This window comes from Crocodylus siamensis, chromosome 3, assembly GCF_052110815.1.
Source record: "Crocodylus siamensis isolate JL-2025a chromosome 3, ASM5211081v1, whole genome shotgun sequence".
In the NCBI taxonomy this organism is placed as follows: Eukaryota; Metazoa; Chordata; order Crocodylia; family Crocodylidae; genus Crocodylus; species Crocodylus siamensis.
This window is the reverse complement of record NC_143397.1, coordinates 114,219,143-114,232,171: the sequence shown is the minus strand read 5'-3', so window position 1 is coordinate 114,232,171 and position 13,029 is coordinate 114,219,143. Positions and strand designations below refer to the sequence as shown.

The window sequence follows — 13,029 nt, the reverse complement described above, 5'->3', positions numbered from 1 at the left end:
TTTCCATGGTAAGGAATCTCATTCAGTTACAAATAACCTTCTCATATTTTCCACATTTAGGGTTTGCCCAAGAACAAAACATTTTTTCAAGGAGGAATAGAGTTAAAAGAGCTTACTTGCAATTCTATTTAAGTTTTTACTCTACCTTGACAGCACTATTCAAAGCAGCCAGTAGTAGAAATGTGAAATTTGGTAGTGATGTAGTCGCAGTTGGACATGAGACTTGTCCCTGTGGAATCGTTTTCATAATTTGCCCACCTTGAACAGTAGACAGACAGACAGACAACTGTTCCCTGGCATACTCCTTTATTGGATTACATTACTGAGATAAAATGAGTATGAAAACATTAGCTTCTATGCCCAACAGTCCTTATTCAGGAATAAGTAACTTTGCTCTGTTTGAAACCAATTTATCAAAAACTAAAGGGAACATCCTGTGCTGTAACACTTGTTATTAGCTGAACTACTGATCCATTGTAGCCTTTGAACTTCTGTCATGCACCCAGCCAACAGGTTCTCTAACCAGGGTGAAAGGAGATGCTCAAGTTGAAGATTATCAGTGGCTTACTTGGAGTGGAGTTGAAAAGTGATGGTTGAAAAGCCCAATTCTGCCTGTGCCTGTTTGGTGTGTGCTGCATCTCCTTTCCAAATCAACATAAAATTTTCAAAAAAGAAAGGTAAATATTTTCATCCCTCCCTGTGTCTTAAAGGAGGCATTGGAAAGGAACTACTGATCCACACACCTACAGTGTCTGGCAGAGTGCATTCTGATGATCTTGATGACACTACAGGTAGACTTAAATCTGAGATCCACTGAACTGGCAGGAGTTTTGAATTTGCATTCTTGTCAAAAAAAGCCCAGATCTCGCATGGCACCAGCACCCCTCCCCCACCCATCAACCAGCTGCCGGGGAAACCCCCCCATCTGCTCATCCAGGGGGTACAGTCCAGGATGGGTACCCACCAAAAGGGGTACACTCCTTTAAAAAAGGTTGAAAACCCCTGGTCTAATGGACCACTGCCAACAGTGTTTTGGAAATCTTCTTAGACTATGCAGAGCTATGTCAATTAAGGTGGGGGGACTCTGGCCTGCAGTGCACAGGATGATCTGAAAACAAGTGAACTTACCCTTATTGTGCCTTTCTCCATAAACTGGGCATGTAGTGAGAGGTGACACAGAAGTGTGATTTCAGGAGAGATCTGACAATGGAAAAATTCAACGAGTGTCCCACAAAACAGGCTGGGCTAGTGACAGGGTGGGAGAAGGCTTGAGTAGTGCACATATGGACTTCCTTCTGAAAGGATAATCGGAGAGACCTGGAGTCTGCTACAGCTAACCTACGAGGCTCTTTTTTCCCCCTTTCCAAACATAGATGCATTCCTCCTTCCTGCTGGGGACTCTGGGTCATGTCTTCCAAGAGACCTCTTCTTCTGCATGGAGAAATGCTGTAGTTAGGATTGTTACTAGAATGCTTTCCAAATAGCACAGTTTGAGCATATGACCCATCCTAAATGAGGGGTACACTCAAATAGGTGAAGCACTGTGGGGAGTAGCCTGCAGTTTTTTCCAGTGACTAAATCAGAAAGCACACTGTTGAAAGCAAGCACTCCCTTTTCCTGCCTTTCCTTTTCTCCTTTCTCCTGTAGCACCTTCCCCTCCCCCATTGCCACCACCAGGGCATCATCCATTTCCCCAAGCCACAGAGTCTAACTTGTTCTTTTTCTGACCCTCTCCGATGCTTTCCCTTTGATAGCCCAGTAACGTAGTCTAAACAGAAAAGTGCTTTCAGTCCTGCCTGCTCTGTGGCCTGGTAAGCAGATCTTTGCCCTGTGATGTGTAGTCAGTGGTAGTTCCCTTGAGGGGATGCCTGAGAACCGGGGTTTTCTTTGTCTTTGGTCACCACTAGGCTACTGGACAAAAATGGGTGAAGGTGCTGCCATCAAGCATTACTGTTGCTCAAGGTCAGGCCCTCTCTCATCTCTCCTAGTGATTCATAGTGAGTCAGGCTTAGTTGTTTAGCTAATTTAGATGTCTCAGGGCAGTAGAGGGCATTGGCAGGCATGCCACAGACTAATCCTATACCCTTCCCAAGTGCCACTCTAATCCTCTTCTCTGCCTGGTCTGCTTCTCTGTTTTCTGCTTCCTTCCCTGTTGCTCTGCTGCCTGTCTCCTCCCCAACTTTCCCAATGCCATACACACAGGCTGCCTGTACCACTCATGACGTGTGCTGCAGGTCGGCCATCCCTTTCTTAGGGTGTACACAGATGTTACCCTTCCCCCACCATATCAGCTGTTTTGGCTACCAATTTTGAAATGCTACATAAAGACCTTCTGCCAGAGCCCATAATGTGATCTGAGCCACTGCACATGGTGAACTAGAATGTTGTTATGTGACTTGGACACCTAACAACTTCTTGTGCATCTTAGGACAGAATTGTATAATGCCCCTGTGCATTGAACACAATCCTTGGCATGGCTAACTTAGCTGGAGAAACCTTGTTGGTAGAATTTGCCTACCTTCAGAATTTTGATTCTTGCCCTGAACACATAATTTCCTCACATAACTTCTAAAGACTGTTACAGTTGGTACGTACTAAAGGTCATGAGTGCAGAGTCACGTGGAATGTGACTGTGCTGGAACAATGCTTTTGCTTTTCACAAGTAGTTAATTGTATCCCTGCTTTGCTCCCTCCACAGGTCAATGCTTCCAGTGCCCCCTGCAGTTGGACCTGCCTTCAGCTTCGAACTAGATGTGGAAGATGGGGAGGTAGAAAACTACGAGGTTAGTTCATGAAATGCAAATGTACACATTGTGAACTGATCATCCTTTCCCTTAAATCTTGTGTTTTTTTGTATTTAAATGTATGTAATGCGTGTGGCAATTAGAATCTAGAAATGCCTTTTTTCTTCCTGTTTTAGTATTGGATGTTAAAAACCAAGATGCTTAGTTGCATTTTGTGTGCGTTTCTCCTTCAGAGTTCTCCAGTACTGGTAATCATTACATTGCCCAGCTTTCCATTCTGGATGTTACTTTTCTCTTTTGTTTTATTTGATTTTTAAATATTTAAATAAAGCTAGCTCAAACAAGAGGACAAGTTCATGCATTTTACGTGCCTTACTGTAGTGTTAGCATCTATAGTGTTAGCATTTCAGAATAACAGTGAGGTCACAAGACACATTCCACTAAATGTGAAACAATGCAGTTCCATTAATTATTTTTTATCTTAATTATAGGGGTATTTTTAGGAAAAAAATATTTTTAAAAAATACTGAGAAAGTTACAAGTTAAAAATTGTAACCTTTACAATATTTAGGGAAGGAATATAAGTAACAAGCTGGCAAAATACATGCATATTCCAGTGGTCTAGTTCATATATTCTCCAATATAGACCATGACGAGAAAAGATGGAGATAAGCCAGGGCTGTCTAGTTGGCAGCCCATGGGCCACATGTGACATATGAGGAGTTGAGGTGCAGCCCCTGGGACCCTGGGCTCTCACCCAGCTGCTGCTCCCTATATCAGACTACGTACAGTCTCTAGGCTCCCCACTCTTCTCTAGCTGCAGCTTGTTGCCTTTGCTGCAGGGGGTGTGACAATGCAGCAGCACAGGGAACTGAGGATGAGGCCAGGAGGTGGGGGAGGATTGGGGCTCTGGAGATCACACCTGCATGGATCAGCTGGGGGCAAGTAGCATCAGCACAGTGCACCTGGTAGACCCTTGGGGGCTTTGAAGTTGGACAGCCCTGAGGTAATCCATTGCAATGTGTAACCTTGGGTGCTTTTATTGGCAAAGAAAATGCGTGAGTTGGTAGCCACCTAGTACATGTTAGAGTTGCTTCTGTTGGAACATAGTTGCTTCACATGTGTGTTTTTTAACTTGAGGGAATTGTTCTCTGGTGTTCTACCCCAGCCCCAACGGTGATGTTACAGCTCCTTTCAGCCAGCAGAGGCATACAGCACAATATTAAAGCTTTTCCCTCTTTCCTGTTTCATCCTCCTATCCAGCAACCTTTCTGCCTTTATAAACAGAACATGGCCACATGAATACTTTCAGTCTGATCATTTCAATCACTGTATACCATGACCCTATCGAGGTGTTGAGTAGAAGCTATGTCTCCATCATGGCAGTGTGCAGTTGAGTTGGCCCTAGTAAGTAGGGTTAGCAACTTTCCTCCAGTTATTCATACTGTTATTTTAGTCTCCCTCATCCCACCGCTTCTCAAAGCAAAATGTTTATTGTGCTGTGAATGTATCTGCAGGAGCAATTAACAATTAAGTCATGAAGGTTTAGAAGTCCTGAAGAGAACATTCTTACATAAGGTCCTTACCTATGATCAAGCTATGAAAGCAGTGTTTTCTAAGAGCCTGTTATTGTGGCAGAAAGGAGATGTAGATTCAAAATCCTTCTTGCCAAAATTTTTGACAGTGTTGCATAGAGAGAGAGAGAGTGACCTCTTATGTCAAAAAAAATATTGCAGTTAGGGGTGCACCGATAGAGGTTTTTTGGGCTGATACTGATAGCTGATTTTTAAGGAGGCATATCAGCTGATAACGATCCGATTTCCAACATGCAGCCCAGCAGCTTGAAGAACAGTGTCTGGCTGATAAATCTGTTGTGGGGAAGGGGAATGGGTGTGGAAGATGCAGATGAAGGCCCCTGTGGTGAAGGAGGGAGTGGAGTTGAGGCAGGGTGGGGCACAGGACAGAGCCACAATCTCTCCTGGGGGGGGCAGTTCCTGCCACTGCATGCATCCTGAGGGAGCATGTGCCCCCAGATCTGCATGGGACAAGGTCTGGCTGCTGCTGCAGGCTGGGGCCAAAGCTGCAGTGGGTTATTCCCAGAGAGGGCTGAGGCAGGCTGCACTTGAGGCGGGTGGCAGCGGCACTGGGAGAGAGGTTCCGGGGGTGAGGCAGAAGATGCCCCAAAATTTGCCATAGCCCCTGCAACCCCTCCTCCCAGCACCACCATCTGCCCTGAGCACAGCCCAGCCCAGCCCCTGCCAGGAAGAGACTGGTGCAGCCCTGGCTCCAGCCCACAACTACGCGCAGAGGAGGGGGCACATGTTCCCCTGCACTCTCAGAGTTCATGCAGTGGCTGGAACCCCGCACCACCACCTCCCCATACCCCCCCCGGACAAGCTGCAGCTCCATCCCATGCCAAGGCCCAGTGGGGCAGCACCTGCCCCAACCCTGCCCCAGCCCCACTCCCTCCCTCACTACAGTGGCCTTGATATACACCCCCACGCCTCTTCCCTCCCCCTTCCCCTTCCACTACAACAGGCTTACCAGCTGGACACAGCTCTCCACACTGCTGGGCTATGCTCCTCACCACGGAGCACTTATTGGCCACATTATCAGGCAAAAAACTAATTTCCAATGCAGTCAATTTTTCTTTTATATCGGTGTCAGTCCGGTATCGAACCACTGTATCAGTGCACCTCTAATTGCAGTTCTTCTAGAGCTGGAGCTGCTCACTTGACCAGCATGTTTACAAAGGAAAAACTTGTTCTGCAGGCACTGCTGAATTTGGCAGAACGTTTGGGAGAGGCCAAACCACGAGGACTAACAAAAGCAGACATTGAACAGCTTCCATCCTACAGGTTCAATCCAAACAACCACCAGTCAGAACAGACTTTGTGAGTACATTATTCTTGCCTCTTGATTTCATATACGTCATATGAACTTCTTGATCCCTCTAGATTGGAGTGTGAAGTAGCCAAATACTGTGTAATACATGAGAGCTCTAAATGCAAGTCAGAATGTTTCTGTTAAATTAATTTGAAGCCCAAAATGTCATCTTCAAAAGCTTTGGAATGTAGGGATGCATTAAGTTTTTTAAATTTGATTAATCTACATTTGAAATAAAAATTAAAATTTATCAGTCATTTGTTCAGTGTGCTGCATCGTAGAGGGGCATCCTCAACTTGAAATTTAGCCTGTGTTAAATGTGTATTCTAGTACAGCCCCTGAAAACCTTTTTCACTTTTTATGGTTTTACAATTATATTGTATTACATTTAGAATTTATTTCTCTATTTCAGTTTGAAAGACCCACACAAAAAGGAGCAGTTATAGCTACAATACACTTAAGTGTGGTCAAATTCAGAGCCAAAAGCTAAAAGAGATTTCTTTGATCTTCCATCTTCCTGATGGTCAGTGTTTTTCGTAACAACAGTAGAAAGAGATTTTAATGTAGAAATGTGTTTTTTAAAAAAGGAAAAGTTGATGGTGTCCATCTAGTAAGGAATGCAATAAGAAAACGTATAACTGAACAGAAATATAACTTAAACCATTTTGAGGAAAAAATGACAAGTCAAAATTTAAATGATGCGTATTGATAGGAAAGATTATCCTGATATTAAAACAGAATGAAACCTTGGGAAGGCGTTTGCAGTTACTATATTCTTCAGCAGTTAACTGCTAACTTAAGTATTACAAATTAGTGTAATAAAATCCAATTTGTGCTGTTGGTGAGGGTGGTGAAGTCACCGTGAGTGTGAGTATTAACTCTGGCCTCCACTGGGATTTGAAACCAGAGTAAAGGCCATGAGAGCAGTTCTGGTTTACACTGGAACAACCTGTCTTTTCTAAAGGTTTATTCCCATGCAGCTCCCTCACTGCTGCTACATCAGTACTCCATTGCAGACATGCATAGTAAGTTATGCAATACCAATTTGTACTGAAATAGCAAATATCTTTTAAACTCTGCAATCTTTTTCTAGGTGTGTAGTGTGCATGTGTGATTTTGAGTCAAGGCAGCTACTTAGAGTCTTACCCTGTAACCACGAGTTCCATGCCAAGTGCGTCGATAAATGGCTTAAGGTAAAAAAAAATCTACTTCAGAGAGACTATATAATGACTTAGTTTGTAGTATTTATTTTTCATTGCATTTCATCTTGTATTTTTCCTTTTATGTAGGATAGGAAAACCCACAGACTGAAAGTGCTGTTTCCTTTGTGCAATAGCAATATTTTCTAACAGCTAATGAAAGAGTCTTTCTGTCTCTTATCAAAACTAAGGTTATATAAAAATTAATATAAAGAGAATGATCTTGACTGACACAATTGATTTTCATTTCTACATTACAGTGCCCATGTGGATGTAATTTTATATTAAAGTAGGGTTTGGAGGTTCTGGGATAAGTATGAGTACTGAAAGGTATCTGAAAGGAAGAAAACATTTGAAGTTTAAGCTACTGAAAGCCTTGTAGCTCATTCCATAAATCTAAGTTGTGGGAGGAAGACAAAAAAAAAATGATTAACATTTCTCACAAAATTTTGGGTTTACACAAGAAAGCAAGAGAGAGTTGTTTCAAAATAATTTAAATAAAACATTAGGAAGGGGAAATGCATTAGATCAGAGAGAGTACTCCTATACAGAAAGGGAAAACTAAAAGAATACAATTAGCTAGATCAGCGTTTCTCAACCCATGGGTCATGACCCAAAAGCAGGTCACAAGAATATATGCAAGGGTCATGAACAAACTTCAAAAATGGATCAACAGACTTTAAAAATGGATTCTCCTTTAAAGGAGGAAAACATGGGAAACTAGCTTTTCCTTTGTAGGCTGGCAGAGTTCAAGCCTGCAAGGGGCTGCTTGGCACCGCCCTGCCCCAGCCTCCTGCCCCACACATTGTGAGGCTGGGGTAAGGTGCACTAGGTTGGGGCTGGCCATTGATGTTTACAGATGGATCCTGGTACAAAAAAGGTTGGAACCACTGATCTAGATAATGCATCAGGAAAACTCTGTTAGCTGCATTTCCAGACTTGGTGCCAGCAAATATTGATTTCCATCTTCTCATATTTGTTCAGCATCTTATTCAATTCAGATTTGTTTTAGTTGCTATATACACTTCCCCAAAGTGTGTTTTGGGTTACAGCAGTCCTGAAATTAAACAGGTATGTAATAATCACTAGAGAATAATACTGCTACACACATGGTTTTTCTTTCAAGATGCATCATATTAATAACTATGGTCAGGTGTCTAAACCATCCTGTTGCTTTGCTAGCAGCTGTTTTCTGATGGAGTATAGAAAGTACCACATTGATAGGTTTAGTGAGGCCAAGAGAATAGCTGCCTTACATTTAGAGTACCAGTTGTACTAGACAGTACCAGTGTTGATCAATGTAATACTGAACAATGAAGTAAATGAAATATTGAACAAATATACATGAATAATAGTACCTGGATTTACAGGATGGAGAGTTGAAACTAAATTTGGGGTAATACTTGACCTCTCACATGCTAAAGCTTCTGCAGCACCAAAGATCAGTGGAAATGTTTTCATAATGTTTTCAAATTTCAGTGGAAGTCACTTGCATAAAATAAATATTCTGCAAAATTCTGAACACACAGCAGTGTATAAGAACTACTCCTTTTAGTGTCAAACTGAGGAAATGCAAATAATAGTCTCAGCAGTTAACTCAAAGCATTTAACATGGTTTGTAAGGACTGAAGAACTTGGTTAGCAGTAACAATAAGTGAACATGGGACTCTCTCAGCAATTACTTGCCGGGGGAGGCTGGGAGTAGTTTCTTCTCTTCATGGTTCTAAAAAAGCACCTGAAAATGTGACCTGTGTTCCACTAGAAGGCTGGGAAACTGGAAGACACAGAGAGAGAATCCAAATTTTTGTTTGTTTTTAAAGTCTCATGATTGCAAGGCCCAAGCACTTTGGATTGGCAATGTTGTAAATAATTATATCTACAAGTAAATACAAGTCTGGTCCTGTTTTGGTTCTGCTGATATTATTGGAGCACTATAAGGGTTGTTCTAGGGCAGTCTGTCGCTAAAATGCCAGAGGTATATCAGAATCTCTAAAGTAGAACATTTTTTAATAAACAAATTGTATTTAAAAGAACAAATATTGGCTATAAAGTTTCTATATAACAGTTTCAGCACTAGTTCATCAAGCAGTTGTATGTGCTCATTGTAGAATGCTTGCCCCAAGTAACAGCTGGTTTCCACTCCTTATGCACATCTTCTGATTTGCACCAAAGTTATATGTAAAAATTCAGAGAAAGGGAGTGAAATTCATAAAATACATCAGAATACAATTTGGTTAATTACTTTGTTACAGAAAATGATCCTAAAAACAGCTGTGCTGTTAAAACTCATAGAGCTATTCATGTAGCATTATTTAACCTGATATAGAGATGTTTAATTATGGTTTGTATCCTGTATTGGCTTATTCTGCAGCTTGCTTTTAATGAGCTACAGTATATTAATACTGCCACTAGATACAATATTTAACGGTGCAAATGACAAACTGCAAAATAATCAGAGGGTGACCTGACTTTGTTTTAACGAGTCTAATATAGGAACACCTTTATTTATTTTTAAACAAGTTTAACTGAATTTATACCTAAAATAAGATGCAAAACTGTTAAGAAGAGAGAATTCCTTCAAATAATTGTGAAACCCTTAAGAAGTGCACTTTAGAATTTGGTTGCAGAACTGAGTCTTATTCATCTCTCAAATTTTTATGATGTTGATACAAGAAATTACAGTGTAACTGAGAGAGAGATACATGTGTACGTTCCTTTTGCCTTGCACTAATAAAAACATTTCCATAAACTTAGCCACCTTTTAGAATTATAAACGCAGGTAGTCCAGCATCTCACTGATTGTAAAAACTTTTACTTGATTGATATTTACATATGTCTACTATAGTTCAAATTGCAGAATGATTTAGAAGGTTGATTTTTAATTTCCCCCTCCCCCCCTTTTATTTTACAAATATTTTTACTTTGTTGCCAATGAATTGTTTTTCTAAGTACTGGCTTCATTTTAAGTGTTCTTTTTATTTTTAGTGTCTTCTTTAAAGTGTCAGAAATGTAAAATTTGGTCTTTGTGGGAAGGAATTTAAATGGGAGCTAGTAAAAAAAATAAATAAGAACCCTACAGTTCTGAATAGTCTGACTAAAATCCCTTTTCTTTCCAGGTGCTCAGCTTTGTGTCTTTGGGTGGCATGTTTTTACCAGTGATGTCTTCCATGCATGTTTCTGCTGCATAGCAATGGCAGTCAGGAGTTCAGAGAGTTGTGATCCCTCGCTGTTGTAGCTGTGCTGGCAGAAGCTCTTAGTATAGACATAGCTATACTGGCAAACAGCACTTTTCCTGACACAGCTGGTTTTGCTGGTGAGGCAGAGCTGCATCCACAATGGGAACCCTTGGCCACGTAGCATGCACACTTCCATTGTGCAGGCAGGCCCAGTGTCACATTTTCCAGAGCCTTTTAGGACAGGTAAAACCTAAATGGCTAATGCAAAAATAAATAATAAATAAAGGCAGACTTTTTCCAGGCCACTTTCACACACTCTCTAAAGCAGCAAAATGGGTACAAGCCTAATTGATCTTCCATTTTGCCTGTGCCTATTTGGTATTCTGGGGTCTGGAGGACAGAGGTCTTATTTTGGCTTACCAGGTATCATGGCCAGCACAATTAAATCTTGTTTTACTTCTGTCTTGCAGGCAAATCGTACATGCCCAATTTGCAGAGCTGATGCTTCAGAAGTGCATCGTGATTCAGAATGACCAATCTAAGAGCACAATTCTGGTTTGGGTGTTCCTAGTCACATGTATATACGAACTATCCATTGAACTTACCCGTGTGGCTTCCAGCCTTCCCTTTATACAAAAGGGTCAATGGACCTTTCTTTGCACTGTGTGATTTAATCAATTATAAAGCTTATAATTAGTCTTCACAATTATGGGATTGTTATACTAACCGTGTGATTGGAACTCCAAAGATTTTTTTTTCTTTAGCTTAATTTTGTGTGTGCACTAACATTCCCTGGGTTTTGTGTGATCATTCCGAGTGTTGCTGCGAGATTACAGTGGACGTGATCTTTTAGCATGTGCTTTTATAAAAGTGGTAGCTCCAAACAATATAGCAATCTACCTTATATAGAGCCTTCAGATACTGTGAGTGGGAATGATCGGTGTGAATGGATGTGTGCGAGAGCCTGTGTGAAGGTGTGCTAGTGAGGAGGTGCGTGTGTGAGAGAACCTATATACCAGCATGTACTGAGAACGTATGTGTGTAGTATTAATTATGCTGCAATGTATAATCTTGTGTGTTATTTAAACAGTACTAGTACTGTACACTGGTTTCTTTCCTTGTGTTTGCAGTTGCACACTGAATGCTAAGGGTGCAGCAATTATAGGCATTTAATATTTCCTCCCCCAATGTACTTAATGGTATGAAAAGACCTTTTTACTTTTTATTCAGACAGCTGTTCTGCTTCCCCTTCATTGGAGATTTTAAGTGTACTACTAAAGAGTTTATTGATTTGCTCAATACACAATAGCCTTGTTTTTAGCATATGTTATAAAATTCAAATTTTAAAATTGCCAATTTACTACTTATTTTATCAATAAAGTTGCAATATCGCACAAAATCAGTTAGCAATATTAACATTTTCAATCAGTAATTTGAATGTTGATGCGTTTCTGTTCTCCTTTTTAATTGTTCTAGCCAGTTTTAGTTATGTGCGACTGATTTCAGATTTAGTTTTTGAGTTTTGAAGATGCTGAAGTATCGTATTACTCGTCCTAAATGGAAGTTGAAAGGACCTTGCGATGCGAGTCTTGTGCAACAGCTCTTCACATTGCTGACCATTGTACTACTTGAGTACGGAATCATTTAGCTTATAAACATTGGCTTTAAAATCACTTGCATTCTTTGTCATTCACAAGGGAGTTTGTATACAATTAAAAAACTTGTAAGAGGTTACAATTTTATTCCTGCAACTTTGTGAACAAAATAAAATTTTTAGCATTTTCTCAGAGAAGGAGAACTTCTGACTTTTTTGTTGCATCACCAAAAGGTTTTTTCATTTGTTGCCTGGTTCAAATGATGTAGGATGCTGCTTCTGCCCTTCCCTTTGTCATGATGGGTTTTTGCATTTAAAAAAAGAAACTCCCTTGATTTTAATATTAGTCTCCAGAGTGCTCACTACCAGGGTGAATGTTGGTACACAATCAAAACAAATAATTATGTGAAATAGGCGTTAACTTCCGTTCAGCTGCCCTGTGAATAATACTATGAGCCATGCTGTTGTAAAATTGGCTTCACTTAACACTTCAGACATAAAGGTCTCTAAAATTTGTTTCACTGAAATAATTAGGTTGACATGTACCATAGCTTTCAAGATGTGTAACTTGTTTGCGTCATGATGCTTTCTCTTAAATATACTTCGGTTGCAATAGCACAAGTGGCACAACTAGCAATATTGCTGTAACTTGCTGCCAGTCTCAGCTTTAAGTTTTTTATTCTGTGTCACGTCTGATACTTTTTTTTTTTTAATGCTGCTATGCTTTAGTATCCAGCTGTATTTTCAGACAGTGTTATATGTTCTCCATGCTGCTTGCCCTTCATGAAGGCTCTACAGACCAAGCTCAGTGTGTAGTTCTGTTTAAAAACAAAAAAAAGTACAAGCACAATTTTGTCCATGTTTCCAGACACTATTGCCTCTGTTTAGTTACAGAAGCTGAATGCAAGACTTGGCAGTCTGTCCAAACCCATCAGTACTTAAGAACACTAAATCAAAATGATCGCAAAGCATAAGGTTACAGCTTTCCCCTGATGTGTTATAGAATGGAATTAGCCACAATGACATGACACCAAACTGGTTCAATAACATATAGTAAACTTTTTATTTTTTTAATAAATGAAATCACATGTTTAAAAAAAAAAAAACTGTAAGCCACATATGTCTTATAATACTTAGGGTCTTTTATATAGCTGCAGAAAAAAATTTCTACCTGTACAGATTTAACCATAACAAAACACTACTATAGTCAGTATTCACTTTGAACAAAGCATGGAAGTAAGGCACTTTTTGTAAGCTAGATAGTAATACATCATTACCAAGGCACATTTTACAAATATGGAGGTAGAGCCGTCCTCTTTCCTGAATTGGAGCAGTCTTTGTGTGTGGTGTCCCTTTTTCCAGGTAAAGTTCTGTGAGACAGCTGGAGATTGAGGAGGCAGTAGGGTCTAATTTGGTAAAATACTGAATTT

General features: G+C 40.4%; 1 protein-coding gene across 3 annotated transcripts in view; it reads left to right on the top strand.

The window, feature by feature from the left end:
* RNF38 (ring finger protein 38) overlaps positions 1 to 12,705 on the top strand; it is a 215,880-nt gene extending 203,175 nt beyond the window's left edge. Inside the window, exons 9-13 of one of the 3 annotated variants that reach the window (XR_016441306.1) lie at positions 2,699 to 2,783; positions 5,517 to 5,638; positions 6,043 to 6,153; positions 6,724 to 6,823; positions 10,476 to 10,492. Coding sequence is in view for 2 of the 3 variants with exons in the window: in XM_090039046.1 (XP_089895172.1) it covers positions 2,699 to 2,783; positions 5,517 to 5,638; positions 10,476 to 10,674 (406 nt within the window). In the remaining variant the exon portion in view is untranslated. Of the gene's footprint in view, positions 1 to 2,698; positions 2,784 to 5,516; positions 5,639 to 6,042; positions 6,154 to 6,723; positions 6,824 to 10,475 lie in introns of all 3 variants that reach the window. The other 2 variants (XM_090039047.1, XM_090039046.1) reach the window with 2 other exon arrangements.
* Positions 12,706 to 13,029: the final 324 nt, after the last annotated feature.